General features: G+C 44.1%; 1 protein-coding gene across 2 annotated transcripts in view; it reads right to left on the reverse strand.

Moving 5' to 3' along the window:
* Window positions 1–26,940, reverse strand: part of LOC120943533 — a 77,187-nt gene that overhangs the window by 36,559 nt on the left and 13,688 nt on the right. For both annotated transcript variants that reach the window (XM_040356892.1, XM_040356893.1), the window contains exons 3-7: window positions 26,322–26,516; window positions 23,211–23,263; window positions 18,668–18,776; window positions 17,061–17,100; window positions 16,793–16,980 (exon numbers count right to left, since the gene is read on the reverse strand). In XM_040356892.1, the coding sequence (XP_040212826.1) occupies window positions 16,793–16,980; window positions 17,061–17,100; window positions 18,668–18,776; window positions 23,211–23,263; window positions 26,322–26,516 (585 nt within the window). The remainder of the gene's footprint in view (window positions 1–16,792; window positions 16,981–17,060; window positions 17,101–18,667; window positions 18,777–23,210; window positions 23,264–26,321; window positions 26,517–26,940) is intronic.

The following is a 26,940-nucleotide window of genomic DNA, read 5'->3' on the forward strand; positions in this document are numbered from 1 at the left end:
CATTAATATCAAAGCTGAATATTTTTGGAAGTAGTTTTTAGTTTGTTTTTAATGTTAGCTATTTTAGGGGGATATCTGTGTGTGCAGGTGACTACTATTACTGTGCAGAATTATTAGGCAAATTAACAAAAAAATAAATATATACCCATTTCAATGATTTATTTTTAACAGTGAAACCAATATAACATCTCAACATTCACAAATACACATTTCTGACATTCAAAAACAAAACAAATCAGTGACCAATATAGCCACCTTTCTTTGCAAGGACACTCAAAAGCCTGACATCCATGGATTCTGTCAGTGTTTTGATCTGTTCACCATCAACATTGCGTGCAGCAGCAACCACAGCCTCCCAGACACTGTTCAGAGAGGTGTACTGTTTTCCCTCCTTGTAAATCTCACATTTGATGATGGACCACAGGTTCTCAATGGGGTTCAGATCAGGTGAACAAGGAGGCCATGTCATTAGTTTTTTTTATTTAATACCCTTTCTTGCCAGTCACGCTGTGGAGTACTTTGACACGTGTGATGGAGCATTGTCCTGCATGAAAATCATGTTTTTCTTGAAGGATGCAGACTTCTTCCTGTACCACTGCTTGAAGAAGGTCTCTTCCATAATCTGGCAGTAGGACTGGGAGTTGAGCTTGACTCCATCCTCAATCCGAAAAGGCCCCACAAGCTCATCTTTGATGATACCAGCCCAAACCAGTACTCCACCACCACCTTGCTGGCGTCTGAGTCGGACTGGAGCTCCCTGCCCTTTACCAATCCAGCCACGGGCTCTTCCATCTGGCCCATCAAGACTCACTCTCATTTCAGCAGTCCATAAAACCTTAGAAAAATCTTTCTTGAGATATTTATTGGCACAGTCTTGACGTTGCAGCTTGTGTGTCTTGTTCAGTGGTCGTCGTCTTTCAGCCTTTCTTACCTTGGCCATGTCTCTGGGTATTGCACACCTTGTGCTTTTGGGCACCCCAGTGATGTTGCAGCTCTGAAATATGGCCAATCTGGTGGCAAGTGGCATCTTGGCAGCTGCACGCTTAACTTTTCTCAGTTCATGGGCAGTTATTTTGCGCCTTTGTTTTTCCACACGCTTCTTTTGTTTGATGATCACGCTTCAGAAGCTTTGCAATTTTAAGAGTGCTGCATCCCTCTGCTAGATATCTCTCTATTTTGGACTTTTCAGAGTCTGTCAAGTCCTTCTTTTGGCCCATTTTGCCAAAGAAAAGGAAATTGACTAATAATTATGCACACCTGATATAGAGTGTTGATGTCATTAGACCACACACCTTCTCATTACAGAGATGTACATTACCTAATATGCCTAATCGGTAGTAGGCTTTCGAGCCTATACAGCTTGGAGTAAGACAACATGCATAAAGAGGATGATGTGGTCCAAATACTAATGTGCCTAATAATTCTGCACACCCGGGATGTGTTAGACACATAACAAGTGTATACACATGATAATGATTGATTAATAAGCAAAAAAAATATTTTATTTATTTGGTAACGTTCTTTGAAATCCAAATGTTTTTTTATTATATCCTAACAGTATCAAGAAAGATGATGAGGCAGAACGCACTCATAAAGAAAACCCACCAGAGGATCCTGGGAAACCAACGCCAGATCCGCTACCTGACTCAACAAAATGCGCTGCTAGAGCAGCAGCAATCCAAAAATATTGCGGAAATGGAACGGCTTCATAAGCTCAATCAGAGTTATATCTGAATTTATTTTTTTATTAAAAAATCTTATTTTTTGGAAATGTTTCATTTCTTTTTGAGATAGATTTGTAGGTTTTTCAACACATCTAACTTCACATCAAACAAATCAACATCAACACATCTAACTTCATAATAAGCAAAAACATTTTATACTATTATTTTATTTAACAGTAACCTAGGACAAACTAAAGCACACGACACAGACACGACGAACACAAAATAAACTGTTGAAAAATGAACATAACAAAAGCAACAATATATATATATATACAAAGAGAGAGAGAGGGAGAGCAAGAAAGAGAGAGCGAATGCAGATGAGCTCTTGCAGACAGCCCAATGGTTGCAGTAAAAATGCCGCAAACCAGGGTTCATTGTTATAGTTACACTTGCTGTTTAGATCCGGTCTGGTAGCTTGTAGCGGAGGCTGTTGGTGGATCCGCTGTGCCAGAGAGGTCATGAAGCTTTACTCAGCATGGAGGCAGCAGCAGTAGTATTAAAATATAATGTAACTAGACAATGCATTTCCTGAGGAAAATGCGAGTGGGAATGCTGAATAGCTTAATTGCTGAGCCCCTTGCCAAAGACATTCACCATAACCACTACACTATCTTTAGGACACACAGCTTCTTTCTCTATCTGCAAAGTATAGAGTATGCTGACTTCCTGGTCGCCCCTCCCCCCTCAAGAGGTTTCCCCTCCCCCCCAGGTCAGTGAGGAGGAATATTGCACTGAGGTCAGGAAAGTTATTTATGGAAAGAAATAACATTACAAACGCTTTTAATTCACAGATCAAATACATGATTTAAGCCTCCAAACAAAGCTTAATAAATCCTCAACCGTACATGCGATCGATACAACGACTACACCGTTTGAAATACACGGCCCTTGTGAACGCATCGATATGAAATTTATGTTGATAAACTTAAAAATGTGGCCATGTCTGCGATTTAGAAAAGAGCGTCTTTGTGAGTTTTGCAGCAACATTTTTTAGATAATTTAACATGAGAGTCTATGAGACATAATTTCTGGCTGTTGCTCCAATAACTAAAACTAAAATACGTATCGCAGAATTGATCACATTGCCAGAAACCAGACAAGCATAGCTACGTTTTGATATAAAAATTGTGTATGAAAAGTAGATCTTGTGGGCGTGAGAGCAATTTGTTTCCCCTTTTTCTAAAGATATTTTTAATTACAAAGATCTCCAATGTTAAGGTCACATGACAGACTCTAAATCCCCTCCATAGGATTACATTATAACCGATTGCATTTTCGTAAAAAATTCGCCAAACGTAAATTGCGTTTTCACCAAAAATTGTAAACGATAACGATCTGAAAAGTCATAGCCGGATAGCTAAATAATTTGTGACCGCTTTAAAGTTTGTTTAGTGTCTGTAAGTGAAAGTATGAAGTAGCTGAAACTTTTGGCAGGGCATGTGATTTGAAAGGGGAAAGGGATGTTCTCATTGACTTCAATGTTAAAAAAAAGGGTCTAAAAGCTTAAAATTTATAAAAGTGTAAATAGTCCAAAAAAACTTGAAGAAGTCCCATCATTAGCTGAACGAGACGAACATTTTTACAGTTGAATGGTCTCAATAGCTGAAAGTATGCCGAAGTTACGCAGAACCAAAAAACGTAAGGAATAATAAGAATACTAAATTTACGGATATCAATACTGGAAATGTTTATTAAAGCATTCACACTAATTAAGATTAATACATTTACGGGTATCCATACTGGGAATGCTTATTAAAGCATTCCCACTAAGTATCACACAGGCAGGATTTACAAGCAGTAGTGGTAATAGTACTAGATAGCATAAAAACACTTGGGGAAGACTTTACAGCATCAGTAGTGGCCATAGTAGTCAATAGTGTACCAAAAAATTGGGACACAGGTGTCTTGACTGAGCTGCAATAGTAGTAGTAGACATTGACAATACAGTGTCAAATCACTCGGGCAAGAGGTGCCATGATGAACAGCAGCAGCAGCATCAGTAGTGGTAATAGTAGTATAGAGTGGCAAATAACTAGTGACATAGGTGTCTTGATTGAGCAGTAGTAGTAGTAGACATTGACAATACAGAGTCATATCACTTGGGCAGGAGGTGCCATGATGAACAGCAGTGGTAATAGGAGTATATAGAGTGTGAATTAACTGCTGACATAGGTGTATTGACTGAGCAGCAGCAGCAGAAGCAGCAGTAGTAGTATTAGCAGTAGTTACATAGTTACATAGTTACATAGTTAGTCAGGTTGAAAAAAGACACAAGTCCATCCAGTTCAACCACAAAAAAATAAACAAACAAAATAAAAAAACACAATACAATCCCATACACCCAACTCCATACCCACAGTTGATCCAGAGGAAGGCAAAAAACCCCAGCAGAGCATGATCCAATTTGCTCCAGCAGGGGAAAAAATTCCCTCCTGATCCCCCGAGAGGCAATCGGATTTACCCTGGATCAACTTTACCTACAAATCTTAGTACTCAGTTATTTTATGTACATTTAGGAAAGAATCCAGGCCCTTCTTAAAGCAATCTACTGAGCTGGCCAGAACCACCTCTGGAGGGAGTCTGTTCCACATTTTCACAGCTCTCACTGTGAAAAAACCTTTCCGTATTTGGAGGTGAAATCTCTTTTCCTCTAGACGTAAAGAGTGCCCCCTTGTCCTCAGTGTTGACCGTAAAGTGAATAACTCAACACCAAGTACACTGTATGGACCTCTTATATATTTGTACATGTTGATCATATCCCCCCTAATTCTCCTCTTCTCAAGAGTGAATAGATTTAGTTCTTCTAATCTTTCCTCATAGCTGAGCTCCTCCATGCCTCTTATCAGTTTGGTTGCTCTTCTCTGCACTTTCTCCAGTTCTCCGATATCCTTTTTGAGAACTGGTGCCCAAAACTGAACTGCATATTCCAGATGAGGTCTTACTAATGATTTGTACAGGGGCAAAATTATATCTCTGTCTCTGGAGTCCATACCTCTCTTAATACAAGAAAGGACTTTGCTCGCTTTGGAAACCGCAGCTTGGCATTGCATGCCATTATTGAGCTTATGATCAACTAAAACCCCCAGATCCTTCTCCACTACAGATCCCCCCAGTTGTACTCCCCCTAGTATGTATGATGCATGCATATTCTTAGTCCCTAAGTGCATAACTTTACATTTATCAACATTAAACCTCATCTGCCACTCAGTCGCCCAATTAGACAGAGCATTGAGGTCGGCTTGTAAATTGGCGACATCCTGCAAGGACGTTATTCCACTGCATAGCTTGGTGTCATCTGCAAAGACAGAAATGTTACTTTTGATCTCAGACCCAATATCATTTATAAATATATTGAAAAGTAAGGGTCCCATCACTGAACCCTGGGGTACACCACTGATAACATTGGACCATTCAGAGTAAGAATCATTAACCACGACTCTCTGAATTCTGTCTTTCAGCCAGTTTTCTATCCATTTACAAACTGATATATCCAATCCTGTAGACCTTACCTTACACATGAGCCGTGTGTGCGGAACTGTATCGAACGCTTTTGCAAAATCCAAATATATCACGTCCACAGCCACGCCTCTGTCCAGGGTTTTACTTACCTCTTCATAAAAGGAAATCAGGTTTGTCTGACAACTTCTGTCTTTCATGAATCCATGTTGTCTGCTGCTTAAATAGTTTTTTTCCAGCAAGAACTCATCCATGTGGTCTTTTATTAAACGTTCCAGTATCTTCCCAACTATAGAAGTTAGACTAACAGGTCTATAGTTACTTGGTAAAGACTTTGACTTTACCAAGTAGTAGTTGATACAGAGTCATATCACTTGGGCAGGAGGTGCCATGATGAACAGCAGTGGTAATAGGAGTATATAGAGTGGGAAATTACTTTTGACATAGTTGTCTTGACTGAGCAGCAGCAGCAGCAGCAGCAGCAGTAGTAGTATTAGCAGTAGTAGTTGATACAGAGTCATATCACTTGGGCAGGAGGTGCCATGATGAACAGCAGTGGTAATAGGAGTATATAGAGTGTGAAATAACTGCTGACATAGGTGTCTTGACTGAGCAGCAGCAGCAGAAGCAGCAGTAGTAGTATTAGCAGTAGTAGTTGATACAGAGTCATATCACTTGGGCAGGAGGTGCCATGATGAACAGCAGTGGTAATAAGAGTATATAGAGTGTGAAATAACTGCTGACATATGTGCCTTGACTGGGCAGCAGCAGCAGCAGCAGCAGCAGTAGTAGTATTAGCAGTAGTAGTTGATACAGAGTCATATCACTTGGGCAGGAGGTGCCATGATGAACAGCAGTGGTAATAGGAGTATATAGAGTGGGAAATAACTGCTGACATAGGTGTCTTGACTGATCCAGAGGAGTCATGGGATAAAGTCATGTGGTCAGATGAGACCATAATATAACTTTTTGGTCATAATTTCACTAACCGTGTTCGGAGGAAGAATAATGATGAGTACCATGCCAAGAACGCCATCCCTACTGTGAAGCATGGGGGTGGTAGCATCATGCTTTGGTGGTGTTTTTCTGCACATGGGACAGGGTGACTGCACTGTATTAAGGAGAGGATGACCGGGGCCATTTATTGCTAGATTTTGGGCAACAACCTCCTTCCCTGATTTAGAGCTTTGAAGATGGGTCGAGGCTGGTTCTTCCAACATGACAATGACCCAAAGCACACAGCCAGGATAACCAAGGGGTGGCTCTGTAAGGAGCATATCAAGGTTCTGGCGTGGCCTAGCCAGTCTCCAGACCTAAACCCAATAGAGAATCTTTGGAGGGAGCTCAAACTCCGTGTTTCTCAGCGAGAGCCCAGAAACCTGACTGATGTAGAGAAGATCTGTGTGGAGGAGTGGGCCAAAATCCCTCCCCCAGTGTGTGCAAAGCTGGTGTAAAACTACAAGAAAGGTTTGACCGCTGTAATTGCAAAGAAAGCCTACTGTACCAAATATTAACATTGATTTTCTCAGGTGTTAAAATAGTTATATTCAGCACTGTAAATACATCAGGTCCGGGGCTCCATCAGGGAATGCATGACAAGGGACCCTTCCGCGCCCTGAACCGACGACGGGTGCCAGAAAGTCACCGCCGATCCAGGACTCATTCATCTTTATGAATGTGAGTCTGTCCACGGAGTCTGTGGACAGACGGGTCCTCTTGTCCGTGACCACCCCACCTGCCGCGCTGAATGTCCGCTCAGATAGTACGCTGGAGGGGGGGCAAGACAATAACTCCAGCGCATACTGAGCGAGCTCGCGGCAGGTGTCCAATCTGGCAACCCAGTACTCCATGGGGTCGTCGGTGCTCATACTGTCAGAAGCACCGACGGACGCCATGTAGTCTGCCACCATGTGGGCCAGCCGCTGGTGGTGACTGCTGCTGCTGCTGGTGCTGGTACTGGGTCACTCGGTTTGGAAGAACATCCTCATCTCATCCATTAGGTCCCCTGCTCGGCTGCTGCTGGGTGCAGCCACCTGCTGGGTGAGATGAGGGGGGACAACTGGAGGCCGGGGAGTTGCCTGCTCCAACCGGCTGACAATGCCTGCCTGCAGTTCCTCCATCCGGTGCTGCCTCCGGCTGGCTGGGATGAACTGCTCCAGTTTCCCCTTGCACCTGGGATCCAAAAGGGTGGCCATCCAGAAATCATCCCTCGCCTTGATGGTCTTAACCCGGGGGTCGTTCCTGAGGCATCTCAGCATGTGGGCAGCCATGGGGAAGAGCACAGCCCGCTGTGACTCCTCACTGCTGCCCAGGTCAATGAGGTCCGACTCTTCATCCCTGAGGCGCTGCTGGTCACGCTCAGAGATGCCCAAACCCCGGACTATCGGTGCCCCCAACACCGGCTCTCCCTCCTGACCAGGCCCTGACTCCGGGATGACACCAGCAACCACCTCCTCCTCCTCATCATCATCATCCTCCTCCTCCTCCTCCTCGTCCTGGCCCTGGTCTCGGTGGAGCATTGCTGACTCCTCCTGCTCCACCAAGGCACTCTCCCCAGCTTCGAGCAGGCGATCTATTGTCCTCTCCAGCATGAACAGTATTGGCAGCACGTTATTGAGGCCGACATGCTCACTGCTGACCATCTTGGTCGCCTGCTCGAAGGAGGACAACACTTGGCAGACCTGCTGTATCTGCCCCCACTCCGCACAGGCGATGAAAGGGAGTTGTGGTGAAGCCCTCTCAGTGCGTAGGTCCATCAGGTACTCCCTCACCGCCCTTCGCTGCTCCCACAACCTCTTCAGCATGTGGAGGGTGGAGTTCCACCGCGTCACACTGTCCACAATCAGCCTGTGAAGGGGCAGACTGTAGTTCCGCTGCAACTCGGACAGGGACGCGGTAGCGGTTGGGGAGCGCCTGAAGTGGCTGGCAATCCTACGCGCCTTTGCCACAATGTCACTCAACCCGGGATAAGTGCGCAGGAACTTCTGCACCACCAGGTTGAGGACATGTGCCAGACAGGGCACGTGGGTCAGACTGCCAGCACTGAGGGCGGCGAGTAGGTTGCTGCCGTTATCGCAGACAACCATACCTGCCTGGAGCCTTCGGGGTGTCAGCCACTTCTGGACCTGAGCCTGAAGTGCTTTCAGCACTTCTTGTCCAGTGTGTCTCCGGTCCCCTAAACTAACAAGCTGGAGCACGGCCTGACAGCGCACGTGCCCCACACTTGAGTAGCTACGGGGGCGCTTGCTGGGAGGCTCAGCAGCTGCGGAGACAGTGGCTTGAGGGAGACCAGCAGTTCTCCCCTGGACACCCCGGGGCGGCACCACAAGATCGGTTGCCGCCGATCCCTCACCGACGCCTCGGAGGGAAACCCAATGGGCCGTGAAGCTGATGTAGCGCCCCTGCCCATGCCTGCTGGTCCAGCCATCCATTGTCAGATGAACCCTGTCGCTGACAGCGTGATCCAGCGACAGGGTTACATTCTGCACAATGTGCTGGTGTAGGGCAGGGACACCAGTCCTGGCAAAGAAATGGCGGCTGGGGACACGCCAATGGGGTTGGGCCTGCTCCAACATCTGCCTGAAGGGGTTGCTGTCAACTATGTTGAAGGGCAGCAGATGTTGGGCAATAACCCTTGCCAGGAGCCCATTGAGGGAACGCACACGTCGGTCTCCAGGGGGGAAGGGAGTGGTGCGGTCAAAGGCGTCTGAAATTGACGCCTGGCGCCGGACGGCAGTGCGGGACACAGACGCGGAGGGTCCTGTGGAAGTAGAGGTCTGGCTGCCGGTACCAGTACCTCTACTAGAGGGAGCGGGGGGGCATGACCTGCTGGAAAGAGATGAAGATGTGGCAGGGGCTGCTGTACCCTGCTCACTTGTGGTGGTGGCGCTGCTACCACCACCACGCTTCATCTCGTCAAACACCGCCCAGTGGTTTATCCTCAGGTGCTGGTTCAGGGCTGTGGTACCCACCCGAGCCAAACACTTCCCTCTCTTCACCCTCACTTTAAAAATCCGGCAGATGGCCACGGTAGGGTTGTCTGCCACCAAGGTAAAGTAGTTCCAGACAGGTGACTTCAGCACCGCCCTCCTGTCAGATGGGGTGACGCTTACTTGCACCTGCTGGGACTCGGTGCGCACAGGTGGAGCTGCCTGCTGCTCCTCCTGACACCTCCTGCTGCCATCACCAGTGGAGACCCTGACGATGGTCTCCCTGGTGGTGACCTGGCGCACCGTTTCACCAGGGTGCCTACCTTCCCCGTCGTCACTGACGTAGTGAGCCGACGCGTCAGATGGCAACCATGATGGGTCACCCTCTTCGCCCCCAGAGATGTCAGACCAAGGGCTGAGATGTGTTGGTCTGAGGGAACCAACTGACATGGAGCCTCTAGCCTGGCTCCGCTGTCCTCTCACCCACGCCTGGGTCTGACTAGGTGCTGCTGTTTCCTGCACCAAAACAGCAGCACCAGTTTGAAGGGATGTCTCTGGGATACTGCCAGCAGGTATCCCATCCTCCTCATCCATCCCTTCAAAAAGGTCCTGACCATCAGGACAGAGCTGGAGGTCTGCCTGATGCATGGCCTCCCCCAAGATATCCCTCTCACTGTCGCTGTCGAACAGTAAGATGCTGGACTCTTGGGGGCTGGGGGGGGGTACTACAGGCACCGGTGTAATGATGGTACTACTGTGAGTCGGGACCGACGACTCAGTGGCACTGCTGTGCCCCATGTAGTCCACCACTACTTCAGCCTGAGATGGCAATATCGGGCGGCTGCCCGATGGGAAGAACTCCCGGATCAGGCGGACTCCCCTTGCACCCGATCCTCTACCACTAGTAGGGGCACGAGAGGTACCCCGTGCTGGCAGCGACCCAGCACTGGGAGTAACTCCCCTACCCCTGCTGCCACGGCCACGGATGCCGCTCATGATTGCTGATGTGTGTGGGGGGGTAAACTTTATTGGGGGGGGGAAATGTGAGGAAAATGTGTTTTTATGTGTTTTTTTTACAAGACAGGCAAGCAGACAAAGATGTACACAGACAGCTACTAAACTATAAGAAAAGTAGTACACCAAAGACAAGGACTACAAAATTAAAGAAAAAAAAAAAAAGCACTAAACAAACACTAACTTTTTTTTTTTTTTTTTTTTTAAACACAAAACACAGACACTAAACACACACTAAGCTAAGCTAGATGAAATAAATGTACACTAACAGTGTGTACACTTACTACACAAAATTTAACTAAACTGAACACAAAACTTAGCTTTTAGGAAAAACTAAGCAAAATGTGCACTGAAATCACTAGCAAATATCACTGAACAGCGAAGCTGCAAGATCAAACAGTAACACAAGATGAACAAAACTTAGCTTTGAAAAAAGCTCTTTTAGAAAGCTCAGCAAAATGTGCACTGAAATCACTAGCAAATATCACTGAACAGCAAAGATGCAAGATCAAACAGTAACACAAGATGAACAAAACAGCACAAAACAGCACAAAACGTAGCTTTGAAAAAAGCTCTTGGGTCTATTGCTTTGAAAAAAGCAGTTGATATACTGGAAAAGATGCACTGGAATCACTAAATAGCAATGCAGCACTATTGAGAAAAGGGGAGAGTGTCGCCTCTCTTAAAATGGGGGTATAATGGATGAAAATTGTGCCTACATCCCATTGAATATAAAGAAAGATGTGACCACAAATATTTGACAACTTTTGGGTGCTTGAGGCCAGTAAGAGTCAATATTTGGGTCAGGGATTGGGGGAGGGGGATTTTGGGGGGGACTTTTCGCGGCACTGATACAAACAATCTGGTAAAAGGTATCGATATTTATTTAACAAAGAAAATACATATATAACACAGATGAAATTTTAAGAACAATCCCCACATCATACATCAGAAAGTGATTAACAGACTGTGTTTTAGTGGAATCGATGACCTCGACCGGTTTCGCGGTTTTACCGCTTCTTCAGGAGGAGTTTATGTTCTAAAAGGTATATATAAACAGTTGAAATAAACAAGCAGAACATACAAAATATATATACATTATGTATAATTCAAAACAGCGCATTGTACAGTAGAGCAAAGCACTCACCCAGGCTGGTCATATGGTCGGACGTGAAACCTGGCAAAAGCCTTCTGTGGCGCGTGGAGGGGGATATTTTTATTTAGACGGGCTCTATTAGGATAAGGAGTAGAATGAATAATATATATATAACAAGGATGGCCAATTGATTATTGAGGTATGGATCACCAGGGGGTGAGGAAGGTGTGTGAATGACCAAACAGGATGAAAAGAACAAGGAAGGGAGGGAGGGGAAGAATTGGAAAGGGGGGGGAAAACTCCCTACTCGAGTTTGTACAGATGCTTAATATCAATGAGTTTAATTTGAAATTTACAGTGGTGTTTGATGAGAGCCAGGTCCCCTTTTTGGACCTGACTGTCATCAAACAGGCGGATGACACACTATACACTGACCTTTACAGGAAGCCGACAGCAGGAAACACCCTTTTGTGTGCCTCGAGTGCCCATCCTAGGCCCCTCATTCGAAGTATTCCATTTGCCCAATACCTACGACTGCGGAGGAACTGTACAATACCTACAGATTTTAAGAGACAGGCAGATGAACTACGAGATCGTCTCCTTGCTCGTGGATACACCCACACTAATCTGAAAAAGGCCTACAATAGGGCTTGCCTTCGACCTAGGCAATCCTTGTTGTATGACCCCTCTAAAAATATTAAAAAACGTATACATGAATCAGTACGATTCATCACAACATACTCTGCACACCACAATGACTTACGTAACATACTGCAAGCTAACTGGCACATCCTCGCTGAAAACAATATCCTGAGGAAATATGTTAAACAACAACCCGAACTGGTATTTCGTCGGGCTTATTCATTACGCGACCGACTGACCAGTAGTCATTATGTTACGGAAGACACAACGCACACATCACCTAGGGGCACCTACAGATGTGGCAGCTGTCCAAGATGCCCATGGGTGATGGAGGGTGATCATTTTCTGTTACCCAATGGCGAGGATTTTTACCCCCCATTCTCGGCCAATTGTGGCACGAAGGGCATTGTTTATCTCATGACTTGTATTTGTGGAGCCTTTTATATAGGCAAGACCTTTAGGGAATTTCGACAGCGTTTGGGTGATCACCTTTACGATTCAAACGTAGGGAAATTAACAACAGTAGGGCGTCATATTGGATTATATCATAAATATGACCTTTCTGTTGTAAGGTTTTTTATCTTGGAAATAATCCCACAACATCCACGGGGTGGAGACTGGAATAGGATTATTTTACAGAAAGAATGCCTGTGGATCGAGCATCTCGATGCCACAACTTTTCCAGGATTAAATGAAATGAACTCCTACAAATCTTTCCTACGCTAGTATTGAGATCCCCCTCTAGTCCCCTAGATGGCGGTCATTTCTCTCCCCCCCCCCCCCCCCCCCCCCCCCCCTTTGTTCTCTTTTCCCCCCCCCCCTCCTTTCTTCCCGTGTCTTTCCTCCCCTTTGGAAAAACATACTGATGTCCTAAATGCCAATCGTTCCTAAATAGGTTGTGGCATTAATGTGGAGGCGTTTATCTGCCCCCCAAAAAAAGTATATTTTTATTCATATATACAGGGACATTAGAGGGTAACTATGTGATGATTTTTCCATAACCTATTTTGGCAAAAAAAGACCCTTAACTCTGAATTAACAGCCAAGCATTGTGATGGGGTAACCCCACGCTATTTCATAATTTCAGTATTGAATATGTGTATCACTCTACCTGCAATACAAATGTCCATGTATTTCTGTTTACAATACAGCGTATTCTTGGAGCTCAGACAGCCTGGCTGGCTGATTGGATCGTGCACCTGGTTTCTCCCCTTCCTATTGGCGCGTGGTGTGTCGTCCCCGGCCGTGAGCACCAATTGGAGCTCTCAGCTTGTAGCCTATGACCTGGCGCACTGCCATTGGGTCAGCAGCTACACACCCACGCACTCACGTGCATGGGTTGGTGGGACGTTGGACGGCGGCGGCGTCGCAATTCGATGACGTCACACGCCGTCCAGGGATACCTACAAAAGCGGCTCACACAGCCGTTTCTGTGAGTTAGCACGGACGCTCTCCCTGGGGACACATGTGAATGTCCTACATTCGAGGTGAGTACATCTGACTGCCTGTCACTAAGACTGCTCTACCCTTGATTTGGCAACTGCCCTTATGGATAAATCTTTCCTTCTTTGGATTTCTCAGTTGGACTGACTGCACAGCGATTGCCCTTATCCTGGCAATGCAAAGCTACTATTTAAGGCTGATTCCACCTCAATCTTTGTGCCCCAGTAATGTGTGTACTATCAATATGTTGATGGTAAGGCCCCTATGGGGAACTTCCCTACTATTTATTGGTTATCCTGGTGATGGGTACTCTTAACTTCAGTAAGTGCTTGGTGATAGATCTTTTTAATCAATCACTTCTTCTCTGAATTTTATTCTTTATCATCTATTATGCAACACTGCACCTTGGATGTATATTTGCTGGTGCTTCTCACTGGCATCTTCAATTTTTTTCCCCCCCTTTTTTCTTCCATTGCCCTTTAAAATCTCCCTTCCCGTTTTAATTTTCCTAATCCCCCATCACAGTCAATACCCCCTCTTTTTCTTCACCAGTCCTCCCCCTCTTCTTCCCCCCCCTTTTTTTTTTTTCTTCACCTTTCTCATCTTTTTCACCCTTTATACTTCACCAATACTTTTGCCCCCCCCTTTTTTCCTTCACCTCCCCCCCCTTTTTCTCACTTTTTTTCACTTCAGGTTTATTTTTTACTTTTTTCTTCTCACCTATATCCCGCTACCTCTTCCCCCTCACCCCCCCCCCCCCCCCCCCCCCCCCCATGGCCTCCCCCTTTTTCCCTTCTTTTTCATTTCTCCCTTCCACCAACCAAAAACCCTCTCTTTTTCTTCCCCTCTTCCCCTTTCCCCCCCCCCCCACTTTTCCCTCCCCCCTTGCCCCGCTCCAATAACTCTTTTTTCCGCTCCTCCTCTTGTTTTCCTCCCCCTCTTCCCCTATTTTCTTTCCTTTCCCCCCCTTTCCCTTTCTCCCATTCCTTTCTCTTCTTCCCTCCTTCTTTTTCCCCCCCCTTTCCAATTCTTCCCCTCCCTCCCTTCCTTGTTCTTTTCATCCTGTTTGGTCATTCACACACCTTCCTCACCCCCTGGTGATCCATACCTCAATAATCAATTGGCCATCCTTGTTATATATATATTATTCATTCTACTCCTTATCCTAATAGAGCCCGTCTAAATAAAAATATCCCCCTCCACGCGCCACAGAAGGCTTTTGCCAGGTTTCACGTCCGACCATATGACCAGCCTGGGTGAGTGCTTTGCTCTACTGTACAATGCGCTGTTTTGAATTATACATAATGTATATATATTTTGTATGTTCTGCTTGTTTATTTCAACTGTTTATATATACCTTTTAGAACATAAACTCCTCCTGAAGAAGCGGTAAAACCGCGAAACCGGTCGAGGTCATCGATTCCACTAAAACACAGTCTGTTAATCACTTTCTGATGTATGATGTGGGGATTGTTCTTAAAATTTCATCTGTGTTATATATGTATTTTCTTTGTTAAATAAATATCGATACCTTTTACCAGATTGTTTGTATCAGTGCCGCGAAAAGTCCCCCCCAAAATCCCCCTCCCCCCAATCCCTGACCCAAATATTGACTCTTACTGGCCTCAAGCACCCAAAAGTTGTCAAATATTTGTGGTCACATCTTTCTTTAAATGCAGCACTATGCTGATGATGATATAAATCAATCAGGAACAGACACAGGAACACAGAAACAGCCTCCACACTCTCTAGCCAGCTTCTGAATCTGCAATGAAATGGTGCTGGGAGTGACCTTATATAATGTCCGTGCAGGCAGGTTCCTATTGGTTGCTAACCTCTGACGAGTGTGGAAGGAGAACTCTGATTGGCTCTGATGCAAAAGGGCGGAGAAAATAATCGCGCAATATTCCTATTGCCGAATATTCGCATTGCGAATATTCGGCAATATAAAATGATCGCTTCAGCTACTCGGCCCAAGGTCTCTAATCATACCAGCAATGCTTTTAGACGTCTATGGAGATCACTAGGATGTGATCTGTTTTAAAAATGAAACTGTAAAAATCGCTCTGATGCGGAAGATAGGGGCGAAGAAAATAATCGCGCGATATTGCGATTGCCGAATAATCGCATTGCGATTTTTCGGCAAAATTCAATGAACGCTTCAGCTACTCGGCCCAGGGTCTCTAATCATACCAGCAATGCTTTTAGACGTCGATGGAGATATCTAGGATGTGATCTGTTCTAAAAAAAAAATTGTAAAAAATCGAATATTCGGAATTGCGAATATTCACCGCGAAATTCGAAATATAGCGCGATTTCTCGAATATGCTATATTCGAGTCGAATATTCGCAATGCGAATATTCGTGAGCAACACTACCCACCACCTCCTCTGCATGCTGTGGCTGGATAGCACAGGCAACATTGCTAAAGAGAGATAAATGTGCCCTGCCTGAGGACGGGTCATGTCCACCTTTGTGTACAGCCGCTGTTGGCCCCCTCATAGTGGCATGGGAACAGTGGCAGAATTATCAGGGCCGCAGCAGGCACACTCGTGACTGGGCCCTTGATTTCCGGCACTGTAGGGGGGCCCGCTGCCGCCGCGCGGGAGATAGCACACTGATCAAGGGGCACAGCCTCCGCCCCCACTCACAGGCACACTGCAAGGCTTCGCCCATTCTCGCTGCCCTCAGTCATGGGCACAGTCCCCTCGCACTCCGCCCATCCTCCCCACCCGCACTGACACTCACAGGCGCACTTGCACAGTCCCCACTCTAGTGTGACTGCTCTGCATCTCATTGTTGTTGTGGTAATTAACTGCTATTGTGTGAAGGAGTTCTATGTTGATTTGTGATAATGTTGATTGTGTCTTCTGAGCTACCAGACAGCAGGTCTAGCCTAAAAGGTCATGTCTCTGAGTCATTTAGGCTGTCTAAAAGAATTTGTTAATTAGCTCATGTTAATTAGGATTCTGGTCACAGGTGTTTTCCAGAGTAATATGAGCAGGAGATATGCCCCTTCCAGTTTTACTGTATTTAAGACTTGTATTTTTCAATAAAGATTTATTCCTGTTTGACCCTCAACACAGAGTTTCGTCTCGTATTTGGGGGAGAATCATTCGTATGGGTTTCTTGTCTGGCTGGTTGGTGTGTCCTGTAGCTGCCTTGTGTTCGGGAATGGAATGCCCTAAACGACTTTAACCCCTTTCATACTTGGGGTGTCGTTACACTGTACAGCAGCTGTAAGAAACATCCTAGTGCATTCTTTTTTAAGCATCAGGTTTTGTGTGTGTGTATGTGTGAGAGAGGCAGCAAGGAGCATGCTTCAGCATTACCAACATGTACTTTTCAGGATCATTATTTTACAGATCAATGGGAGTAGAGCAGGCTGGTGCAATTGAACAAAGTTTGAATAAAAATTTAACTATTCAACCATTAAACTGTGTGTTCCTGAATTAATTTCAAATTTTCCAATGTAGACTAAATACCTTTGAAGAGCCCTTCTCTATAGGATGAAGCTTTGTAGAACCATAATCCACATTCTCTACATATCGGGTGTGGCTCTCCTTATTCAGAGTTGATGACTTTTTGCTGGAAGGAGGCTCTTGCCTGCAGGTTGGTATCTTAACACATGTAGATGTAAAATAGTGCCCTGTGCCAGCTTTTGCACCATCCTCTGCCATGAAAAAAAAGAAATCCATGATTTTAAATATATTTATTTATTTCCCACCCTGATGTTTGTGTAGTATCAATTACCTTTATGTTGATGAAGATGTGGTAAAGGACAGCCTGGAGTCTATAAAAAAGGAGATAAAAAAAAAAAACACAACTGTTGGAAAATATACCACAATTGCTTAGCTGCACGTCTGTATATTTTACCTCCCTTTGACTTCAACCGCACTAGACGTTTGCAGAAGAAACCAGTACGAGATGCAGGGCACCCAGTGGGTCAACAATCAGAAATTTTACTGTGGCCTTCAGCAGAAGATTTCTCAGAATCAGAGCAATTGGTGAGAGGGTGTGAGAAACAATATAATTTTTTAAATGCTGCCTAATTCCCCACTGGAGAGACAATAGGTTCCCCACTTTACCCAGAACAGAGAAAATTGGGCATAAATTTGCACTTTAATCCAAAAATTCCAAATCGATGCTACTTGAAGTCGTATCAAACCCTCAGATTTTTTAAAGCACTTTCAGCAGCTGATTTATTCACTTTGTGCTAGATTCAGAGAGAGTTACGCCGGTGTATCAGTAGATACGTCGACGTAACTCTGAATCTGCGCCGTCGTAAATTTAAGCGTATTCTGGAAACCAGATACGCTTAAATTAGGCTAAGATACGAGCGGCGTAAGTCTCCTACGCCGTCGTATCTTAGGGTGCAATATTTACGCTGGCCGCTAGGTGGCGCTTCCGTTGAGTTTGGCGTAGAATATGCAAATGCCTAGATACGCCGATTCACGAACATACGCTTGCCCGTCGCAGTAAAGATACGCCGTTTCCGTAAGAGATACGCCGCGTAAAGATAAAGTTGCCCCCTAGGTGGTGTAGCCAATGTTAAGTATGGCCGTCGTTCCCGCTTCGAAATTTGAAAATTTTACGTCGTTTGCGTATGTCGTCTGTGAATGGGGCTGGACGTAATTTACATTCACGTCGAAACCAATACGTCCTTGCGGCGTACTTCGGAGCAATGCACACTGGGATATGTACACGGACGGCGCATGCGCCGTTCGTAAAAAACGTCAATCACGTCGGGTGACCACCCATTTACATAAAACACGCCCCCCTCATCCTCATTTGAATTAGGCGCGCTTACGCCGGCCCCATTTACGCTACGCCGCCGTAACTTAGGAGGCAAGTGCTTTGTGAATACAGCACTTGCCTCACTTACTTACGGCGGCGTAGCGTAAATACGATACGCTACGCCGTCGTAACAATGCGCGAATCTACCTGAATCTAGCCCTTTGTCTATTAATCCTTGCTTATGCTTACACTTGTGTGCTTAAATTGAAAAACAAAGGCCTGTAATCTAGGGTGACAAGGCACTCCCCTTTTCCTCCTTCCACTTCCTAAGCTAACAGACTGGGGAGACTGCACTGTCCACTGTGCCAGATTTAGCACTCCCCAGTTTTAGTTCATTAACCACCCCACTGGGTTTAACATTACTTTAAGCTAAAAATTGCTAAGGGTTTAATACTACCTTAAGCTCGTTCTTTTCCATCAAATACTATTTAATCAAAGCTTTGTTTCCCCTGCATTTAATATATGGGCATTAGGATTAAAGATAATGACAAATAAATAAAATTATGTTTTCTTCACTGTATAAAGACATCATATTTAGTTTTAGTAATGTGAGTTCCACATACGGTGACTACAATAAGATTTGCAGCCAAGGCAACAAGTCTTTTAAATTCTCCATGTGAAATGTCAGGAGGATGGTTATACATTAGGTTTGATGAGAGGCCTTCCAGGTCACTGCAGAAAAAAAGAGGCAAATTACATGTGAAAAATAGATACCTACAACACTGAATGAGATTATAAATTAACATTTTAAAATCTGAAACCTGGACAGTGTGGGGAAAAAGCATTGTTTTTTTTTATGACCTACTGTGTATGTCAATGAAGTCTCGTATGTTCTCTGTTATCTGAATGCTATATATGTTTAACAATTCCATTCATATCTGTAGACAAATACACAGACTCCCTATGGTACATGGTCTCAAGTGATTTCGTAGCCTTTTAATCGCTAATGTAAACACAGAGCAAGAACACAGGGAAAGAGGAGAGCAGGGTGCTGGGACCTGATTTGAACAACTTTGTATACCTTTAATATGTTCCACACTGCCTGCAGCTAAGGAGGTAGGTAAAAGCTTGTTTAAAATCTCTCTTAGCCCTGGTTCACACTGGGTACGATTTCCTTCGATTTGAGATGCGATTTCACATGTGAAATTGCATCTCAAATCAGCGGCAATTGTCGGCAATGACACTGTCCTAATCGGTGCGACGCCGCATCTGCTGCGCTGCACCGATTTCAAAAAGTAGTTCCTGTACTACTTTTTGCGATTTCGGGCCGCGATTTACATAGACATCTGTGCAGAAACCTGCACAGATGTCTCTTAAATCGCGGCCGAAATCGGGACTGCCGGCGGGAGTGAAATCGTGCGAGTTCAGATGAACTCGCACGGCTTCACTCCCGCAGCCCAGTGTGAACCAGGGCTTAAATTGCACTTTTCCTATTTGTCCCTTTTCCCTGACCTAACCGGACATAACCTAACCCCCTAACCCCCCCCCCCCCCCCTCCACAGACACATACTTACCTATATCCAACAGCCACAGCCTCCTGTGTTTACACCATGTAAGAGACACAGGGGCAAATCACAGCGATTTTGGATATACCAACCCCCTCACTATAAAAGGGCAACTTTGCTGTTTTTTTGGTGTTCCTATTATTGGAGACTTTTTTGTCTTTAATTGTATTTTGGCAATGATATGAGGTCAGTGGTCACTTTTAGTTTCTGTCCTGAATTAGTTTTTACTGCTGTAAGGCTTCTCTTTAAAAAAAAAAGTGGGCTTTTGTTTGAGGAAGGTGGTATTTTGGGGTTTTCATTTATTTTGGGGATATATTTTTTGTATTGTCAAGTTCCTGATTAAATTCCTGATTAAAACTGTCCCACTACTGTCCCATTTTACACTACTGAATCCTCTATGCAAGGGGGGACTGACAACTCATGGGACCCCCCGGGCAATAGGAGATTATGGGGCCCCCGGGCAATAAATTATGGGGCCACACAGTATACACACACACATACAGTATACATACACAGTATACACATACAGTATACATACACACGCACAGACACACAATATACACACATAATATACACACACAGGGGCAGATCCACGTACAGCGGCGCATATTACCGCCGGGCGTAGCGTATCTAAGATACACTACACTGCTGTAACTTACTTTTTTTTTCGAATCCTCAATGAATTTGCACCGTAAGTTACGGCGGCGTAGTGTATCTTTGGCGGCGTAAGGGCTCTGAATTCAAATGGATGTGATAGGGGGGTGTTTTATGTAAATACATCGTGACTCGCCGTAAACAACAGGTTTTTTTAACGGCGCATGCGCCGCCCGTGGGGGTATCCCAGTGCGCATGCTCGAAATTAAACTGGAAAAAGCCAATGCTTACGACGGTGACGTCATTCTACGCAAATCCATATTCACGAACGACTTACGCAAACGACGTAAAAAATTCAAAATGCGAGGCGGGAACGACGGCCATACTTAACATTGAGTACGCCACCATATAGCAGGGGTAACTATACGCCGGAAAAAGCCGAACGCAAACGACGTAAAAAAAAGCGCCCGACGTACGTTCGTGGATTGCCGTAACTAGCTAATTTGCATACTTGACACGGAATTCGACGGAAACGCCACCTAGCGGCCGCCGAAAAAATGTACCTAAGATCCGACGGCGTACTAAGACGTACGCCTGTCGGATCGATCCCAGATGCCGTTGTGTCTTGTTTTGTGGATACAAAACAAAGATACGACGCGGGAACGTTGAAATTACGCGGCGTATCAATAGATACGCCGGCGTAATTCTTTTGTGGATCTGGCCCACAGTATACATACACACAGAATGCACATACTGTACACACACTGAAAAGGTACTGGAGAGGCAGGGGAGCTATAATCTTGGGATTTTTTTTTTAAAAACACAGATTTTTACATACTGTCCCTGGTTTTACTGAGGCTGGCAATCCTGATCGGGCCCCCTAGTGGCATGGTCAGTTCGCCCCTGCCTCTATGGAATTCTCATTGCTTATAGTAAAGCCTCATCCTGTGTTCTTTGTTTCTAGTAATAAAATATAAATGCAGGGCTAAATGTGATAACATAAATAAATAACATCATTTCATAAACACATTATCAACAAAATAATAAAAGAAAAAGTGCAAAATAATGAAATTATTTTGTTGACAATGATATCACTGTGTTTTTGCAATTTTTTAATTCACATTTTAATAATCATTATAACACTTTATTTATTTGAATTATTACATTTGGTACTGCAATTATATTTAATAGTTATCAGAGACACACATACAGTATATCGTTTTTTTTTTGGTAGTGCAGACATTCCTTCCTTTTGTGATTCTCTAGTAAATGTAAGCCTAGCTGCAGCCAATTTTTCACCACTGTTTCCTACCTGTACTCTATTTTTCTATTACTTTCGGGCCCATTTTGTCTCATTAAAAATGTCCCTCTGCTAACCAATTTTACACTGCTGTATCATCTGTGGTCCGTTAATTCTTAAAGTGGTTGTAAACCCTGTACAACCACTTTTTCCTACAGGTGAGCCTATAATAAGATTTACCTGTAGGTACTGGAAATATCTCCTAAACCTGTACGGTTTAGGAGATATTCGCCATATACGTCGGTGCATGCGCACTGAAGAAAGGACGTTTCTATAGTGCCTGTGCCGCGACCGCCGACTCCTGCGTGGGAGTGACGCCACGTGACTCCGGCCAATATTAGAACCGGAGTCCACGGCCCCGGAAGGAAGAGGGGTTGAAGATGGACGCAATTACACAGCGGGGACAGCTGTGACATTGCGGGCTTCTTCTGCAGGTAAGTGGTAAATAACGGGCTAGTATGCAATGCATATTAGCCCATTATGCTTTTACTTTGCAGGGAACAAAGTGGAAGTAAAATCCACCAGGGTTTATTTCCTCTTTAAAGAGAGTCTGAAAGAAATAGGACAGTGGCAGGGCAATTATGAATTAATGAGCAAAAGGACAGCCTTAGCTGAATTATTGACCAGTTTCTACCTGCTGGTCAAAGGGGGCCTATTACTGCTTCATGACAAATTGTTGCTGCTTAAAGTAAGTTTTCACTAAGTGAGAACTAAAACCCCGTACACACCATAGAATCCATCCGCAGATAAATCCCAGCAAATGGGTTTCAGCGGATAGATCCTATGGTGTGTACACGCCAGCGGATCTGTTTCCGTGGATATATCTCCCCTGGGATGGATTCCAGCAGATCGAATATTCGCTGACATGCAGAACATATCCATCTGCTGGAGTCCATCCCAACGGATGGATCCGCTGGTCTGTATAGACTCACCGGATCCATCCGTCCGAAGGGATCCCCCGCATGCGTCGTAATGATTCGACGCATGCGTGGAATTCCTTATATGACAGCGTCGCGCACGTCGCCGCGTCATAATCGCGGCGACGGCGCGACACGTCATCGCCAGAGGATTTCGGCGCGGATTTCAATGCGATGGTGTGTACACTCCATCGCATGAAAATCCGCCGAAATCCTCGAGAGGATTTATCCGCGGAAACGGTCCGCTGGACCGTATTCGCGGATAAATTCTATCGTGTGTATGGGGCCTAAGGGGCACTGTGAATACTGGGGAGCTGGGGGTACAGCCTCTCAAATACTTTTTCCTCTACTCTGCATTCTAACTGTAACAATGCCTCCTCGCTCCCTGCCAAATGCTCTATGATGAGCAATCTGAATATGGATTCCTCTTTGAAGACCACAGCAAGTGTAAAAAAGCCTGAAAACAGCCTTTTTTTCCCAAACCAAAAATAATCCAATTGGGGTGCTACTCCTGTATGTAAGCAAAGTTAATTCTATAAGTAAAAATCAATTCAATACCCCAATTGTGAAAATGTGCTGCCAGTACATATTGTCATTGATACTCTCTGTGAAAATTGTACTGCTCTGTAAAACCATGTACAGATTTAAGGCATCACCAAGCATGTTATTTAAATGCCTATTAACCCCAAAAATCACTAAACCCTTGATAAATCAAACCCAGACAGATTTGCTACTCCTTACTAGCAGATAAATAAGAGAAAGAAATGTCATAAATAAAGGGAATTATTACCATAATTTTTGGTTTGGGTTGCTTGGGTATACACAATGATCTGAAAAACGGTCCTGTAAATATACAACAGTTAAGATACACATTATATAATGCAAATATTCAAAACTGAAATGAAAAGCTCAGGCATAATAAATAACAAAGAACCACTCACAGCAATAACAGATATTAAAAAGTCACTTCTCACAGTTCATTTGGTCACTCCATATTAGAGCTGCACAATTCTGGCAAAAATGAGAATCACATTTTTTTTGCTTAGACTAAAGATCATGATTCTCACGGCATAACATCTTTCACAGTATACAGAAAAATTGGGCTAACTTTACTGTTTATTTTATTTTTTTAATTCATTGAAGTATATAGTAAAAACAATTGCATTTGAAAGACCGCTATGCAAATAGTGTGACATAAAATATTGCAACAACCACCATTTTATGCTCTAGGGCAGGGATATGCAATTAGCGGACCTCCAGATGTTGCAAAACTACAATTCCCATCATGCCTCTGCCTTTGGGTGCCATGCTTGTGGCTGTCAGAGTCTTGCTATGCCTCATGGGACTTGTAGTTCTGCAACAGCTGGAGGTCCGCTAATTGCATATCCCTGCTCTAGGGTCTCTGCTAAAAAATATATATATAATATTTGGGGGTCCCAAGTAATTTTCTAGCAGAAAAAAAATATTTTAACTTGTAAGCAACAAGTGTTAGAAAAAGGCTTATGCCGCGTACACACGATCAGTCCATCCGATGAGAACGGACCGATGGACCGTTTTCATCGGTTAACCGATGAAGCTGACTGATGGTCTGTCTTGCCTACACACCATCAGTTAAAAAAACGATCGTGTCAGAACGCGGTGACGTAAAACACAACGACGTGCTGGAAAAAACGAAGCTCAATGCTTCCAAGCATGCGTCGACTTGATTCTGAGCATGCATGGATTTTTAACCGATGGTTGTGCCTACTAACGATCAGTTTTGTCCTATCGGTTAGGAATCCATCGGTTCATTTGAAAACAAGTTGCCTTTTTTTAACCGATGGCGCCCACACACGATCGGTTTTGACCGATGGAAACAGTCTATCAGACCATTCTCATCGGTTTAACCGATCGTGTGTACGCGGCATTAGTCTTTAAAGAGGAAACTGCAAGCTGCTCACATAATTTGTAATAAAAACAACTTTGCCATTCCCTCCAACCACTTTGAATATTCATTTATATATACTGTGATTCTGTACTTGCCAAATATGCTGCAGAAATCTCCTTCCACTGAGTCAGGCTGCAATCATTTTAACTGTATGGAGCTGAAGCTGCTGCCTGTTCACTTCCTGGATTTACACAGACGCACCTCCAAGGTCTGAAGCTCACATTGGCCCTCTTTTGATTCAACCCCCTCCCTTCCTGGCAAACTCTCACAAGAGTTCGAGAGAGAGAGAGCTGTGCATGATGTCATACGTCTAGAAACAGGAAGTGGGCTGTATAAGGTATTTACTGGCAGAAAAAAAGGTTTTACCATAGTTGCCAACATTTGTCCAGGGACACTTTGCAGCACAGCTATTAATTAATTACCACACTCACTTCCCCAAAGCTCCACCCACTACGCATAATCTTTGCCAGGCGAAGATTATGCGGAGTGGGTGGAGCTTCGGAGAAGTCAGTGTGGTAATTAATTAACAGCTGTGCTGCAAAGTGTCCCTGGAATTTTTTTTAAAATGTTGGCAACTATGGTTTTACTATCTGTAACGGGAGGGCCCGTGGAACCCAGAATCCCTTAGAAAGTATTGCTTCAGCTCCCCATGCACCTCTTATGTCTGAATCACCCTATGTCCATTAGGGGCATAGGGTGACTGAGAAAATATATCTTGGTCTACTTAAAATGGGACAGTTATATTTATCCACATTATCTCCCAGGATATATGCCTCATTAGAAAGAGTGACTCATTCATACTGTTGGGACATATACTGTAAGGAGATGCTAATGTCATCACCTCCAGCCACCTGTCTGTCTGTTGTCTGTTATAATGTAAATGAGTCTAGGGTAACTTCTATGGGCCTTTCATTGTGGTTTGTGTTAATTGACCCTGTAATTGTGTGAAGGAGTTCTGTGTTGATTTGTGATAATGTTGATTGTGTCTTCTGAGCTACAAGACGGCAAGTCTAGCCTAAAGGTCATGTCTCTGAGTCATCTTGGCTGCTTAAAGGGATTAGTTAGTTAGCTCATGTTAATTAGGTCTGGTCACAGGTGTATTTTCAGAGTAATATGAGTAGGATATGTATGCACCTCCTCTTTTACTGTATATAAGCCTGTAGTCTTCCAATAAAGATTGTGATTCCTGTTTGACCTCCAACACGGAGCTTCGTCTCGTATTTGGGGGAGAATTATTCGTATGGGTTTCTTCTTCGGCTGGTTAGAGAATTGGTAGCTGCCTTTGTGTTCGGGAATGGAATATCCTAAACGACTTTAACCCCTTTCATACTCGGGGGGTGTCGTTACACTATCTAAAGTTAAAACAACAAGGGCAAAAGATTTAATAGATGGAAAGATGAAAAAATGACTGAAGTTCCATTTAAGTTGTTAAACTGACCTCGTTTACAGTTCTTCCCTTTGATCTAAAACTACAACATGTTACAATGTTTCTCTTTATCTCCCAGCGCTGAGGAATGTTGATAAACATTTGTCGTTTTTTTTTTACAGCTCTGAGCAGAGAACGGCTCTGCACTTGTTACATAGAATCATGGAAATGCCAGATTAAGATCGTAAGGGGGGTTGAATTGAGATTGCAATTTTTTAACAATTTATCGTGCAGCTCTACTCCATATTAGAGATAACTAAATTCTGACTGGTTACCAAAGGTAATTATTAGCCATAGCTTTTTGAACTGTTATCTAAGAAGCCCAACAATGCCAATGATACCACTATTTAGATGGTGCTATCATTATGCTTAATGTCAAATAAGTAATTCTACTTTATACCGCCAGACGCATGCAAGACCCATTATATGAAGGTCTGATGTTAGAAAAAGATCTGAAACTAAAACATCTTACTTTATGTTTTGGACTTATGATGTGGTTTAGGCAACTTCTGATATCATGGAAACTGTATAGTTTCTAATAAACTTACAGGCATGGTTAAAGCTGACATATTCTTTTTTATTTTTCTTTGCACTTTTATCCTTCTCTCCTGTTTTACTTCCATTTTGGCCTTTTTATCTGCTTCAGACTTTCCGATGTAATGCCGAAGAGCAGCCTCTATCTGCTTGTCCAAAAAATGATTCTTGATTCCTTGACTTTGATGTACCATATGGTTACCTGCCTGCTGAATATTGCAAGAAAATGCAGTTAGTTAAACAGTAAACAAAAACCTGTTACTTCTGTGCAAGGTGATGGTTTATGCGTGGTATGATGAGTATTTTAATCTCCCCTTCCTACCATGATGCAGCCCTGGAATGTGAGCAGATGTGGGGATTGGGGGGAAGTATATCTGGTCGCAGCCTTTACTGGGCTTTTTTTTTTTTACTCTGGCAGCCAAATCCAGTGCTGACTGAACAAAGAGCCAAAGGGAAGGTGAAAAATCTATGTGATTAAAAAAGAAATATGTTGTATATCTGCCCCAAATGAACACCAAGCCAAATTTGCATACAATTCATCAAACCTTCTTATTAGATTCCTTACCAAGTTACTCCAAGTTTCCCTCTCCTACCCAGACAAATGTCAGCCACATTTTATAGTCATGTCCAAAA

The sequence above is a fragment of the Rana temporaria genome, chromosome 6 (genome assembly GCF_905171775.1).
Source record: "Rana temporaria chromosome 6, aRanTem1.1, whole genome shotgun sequence".
In the NCBI taxonomy this organism is placed as follows: Eukaryota; Metazoa; Chordata; class Amphibia; order Anura; family Ranidae; genus Rana; species Rana temporaria.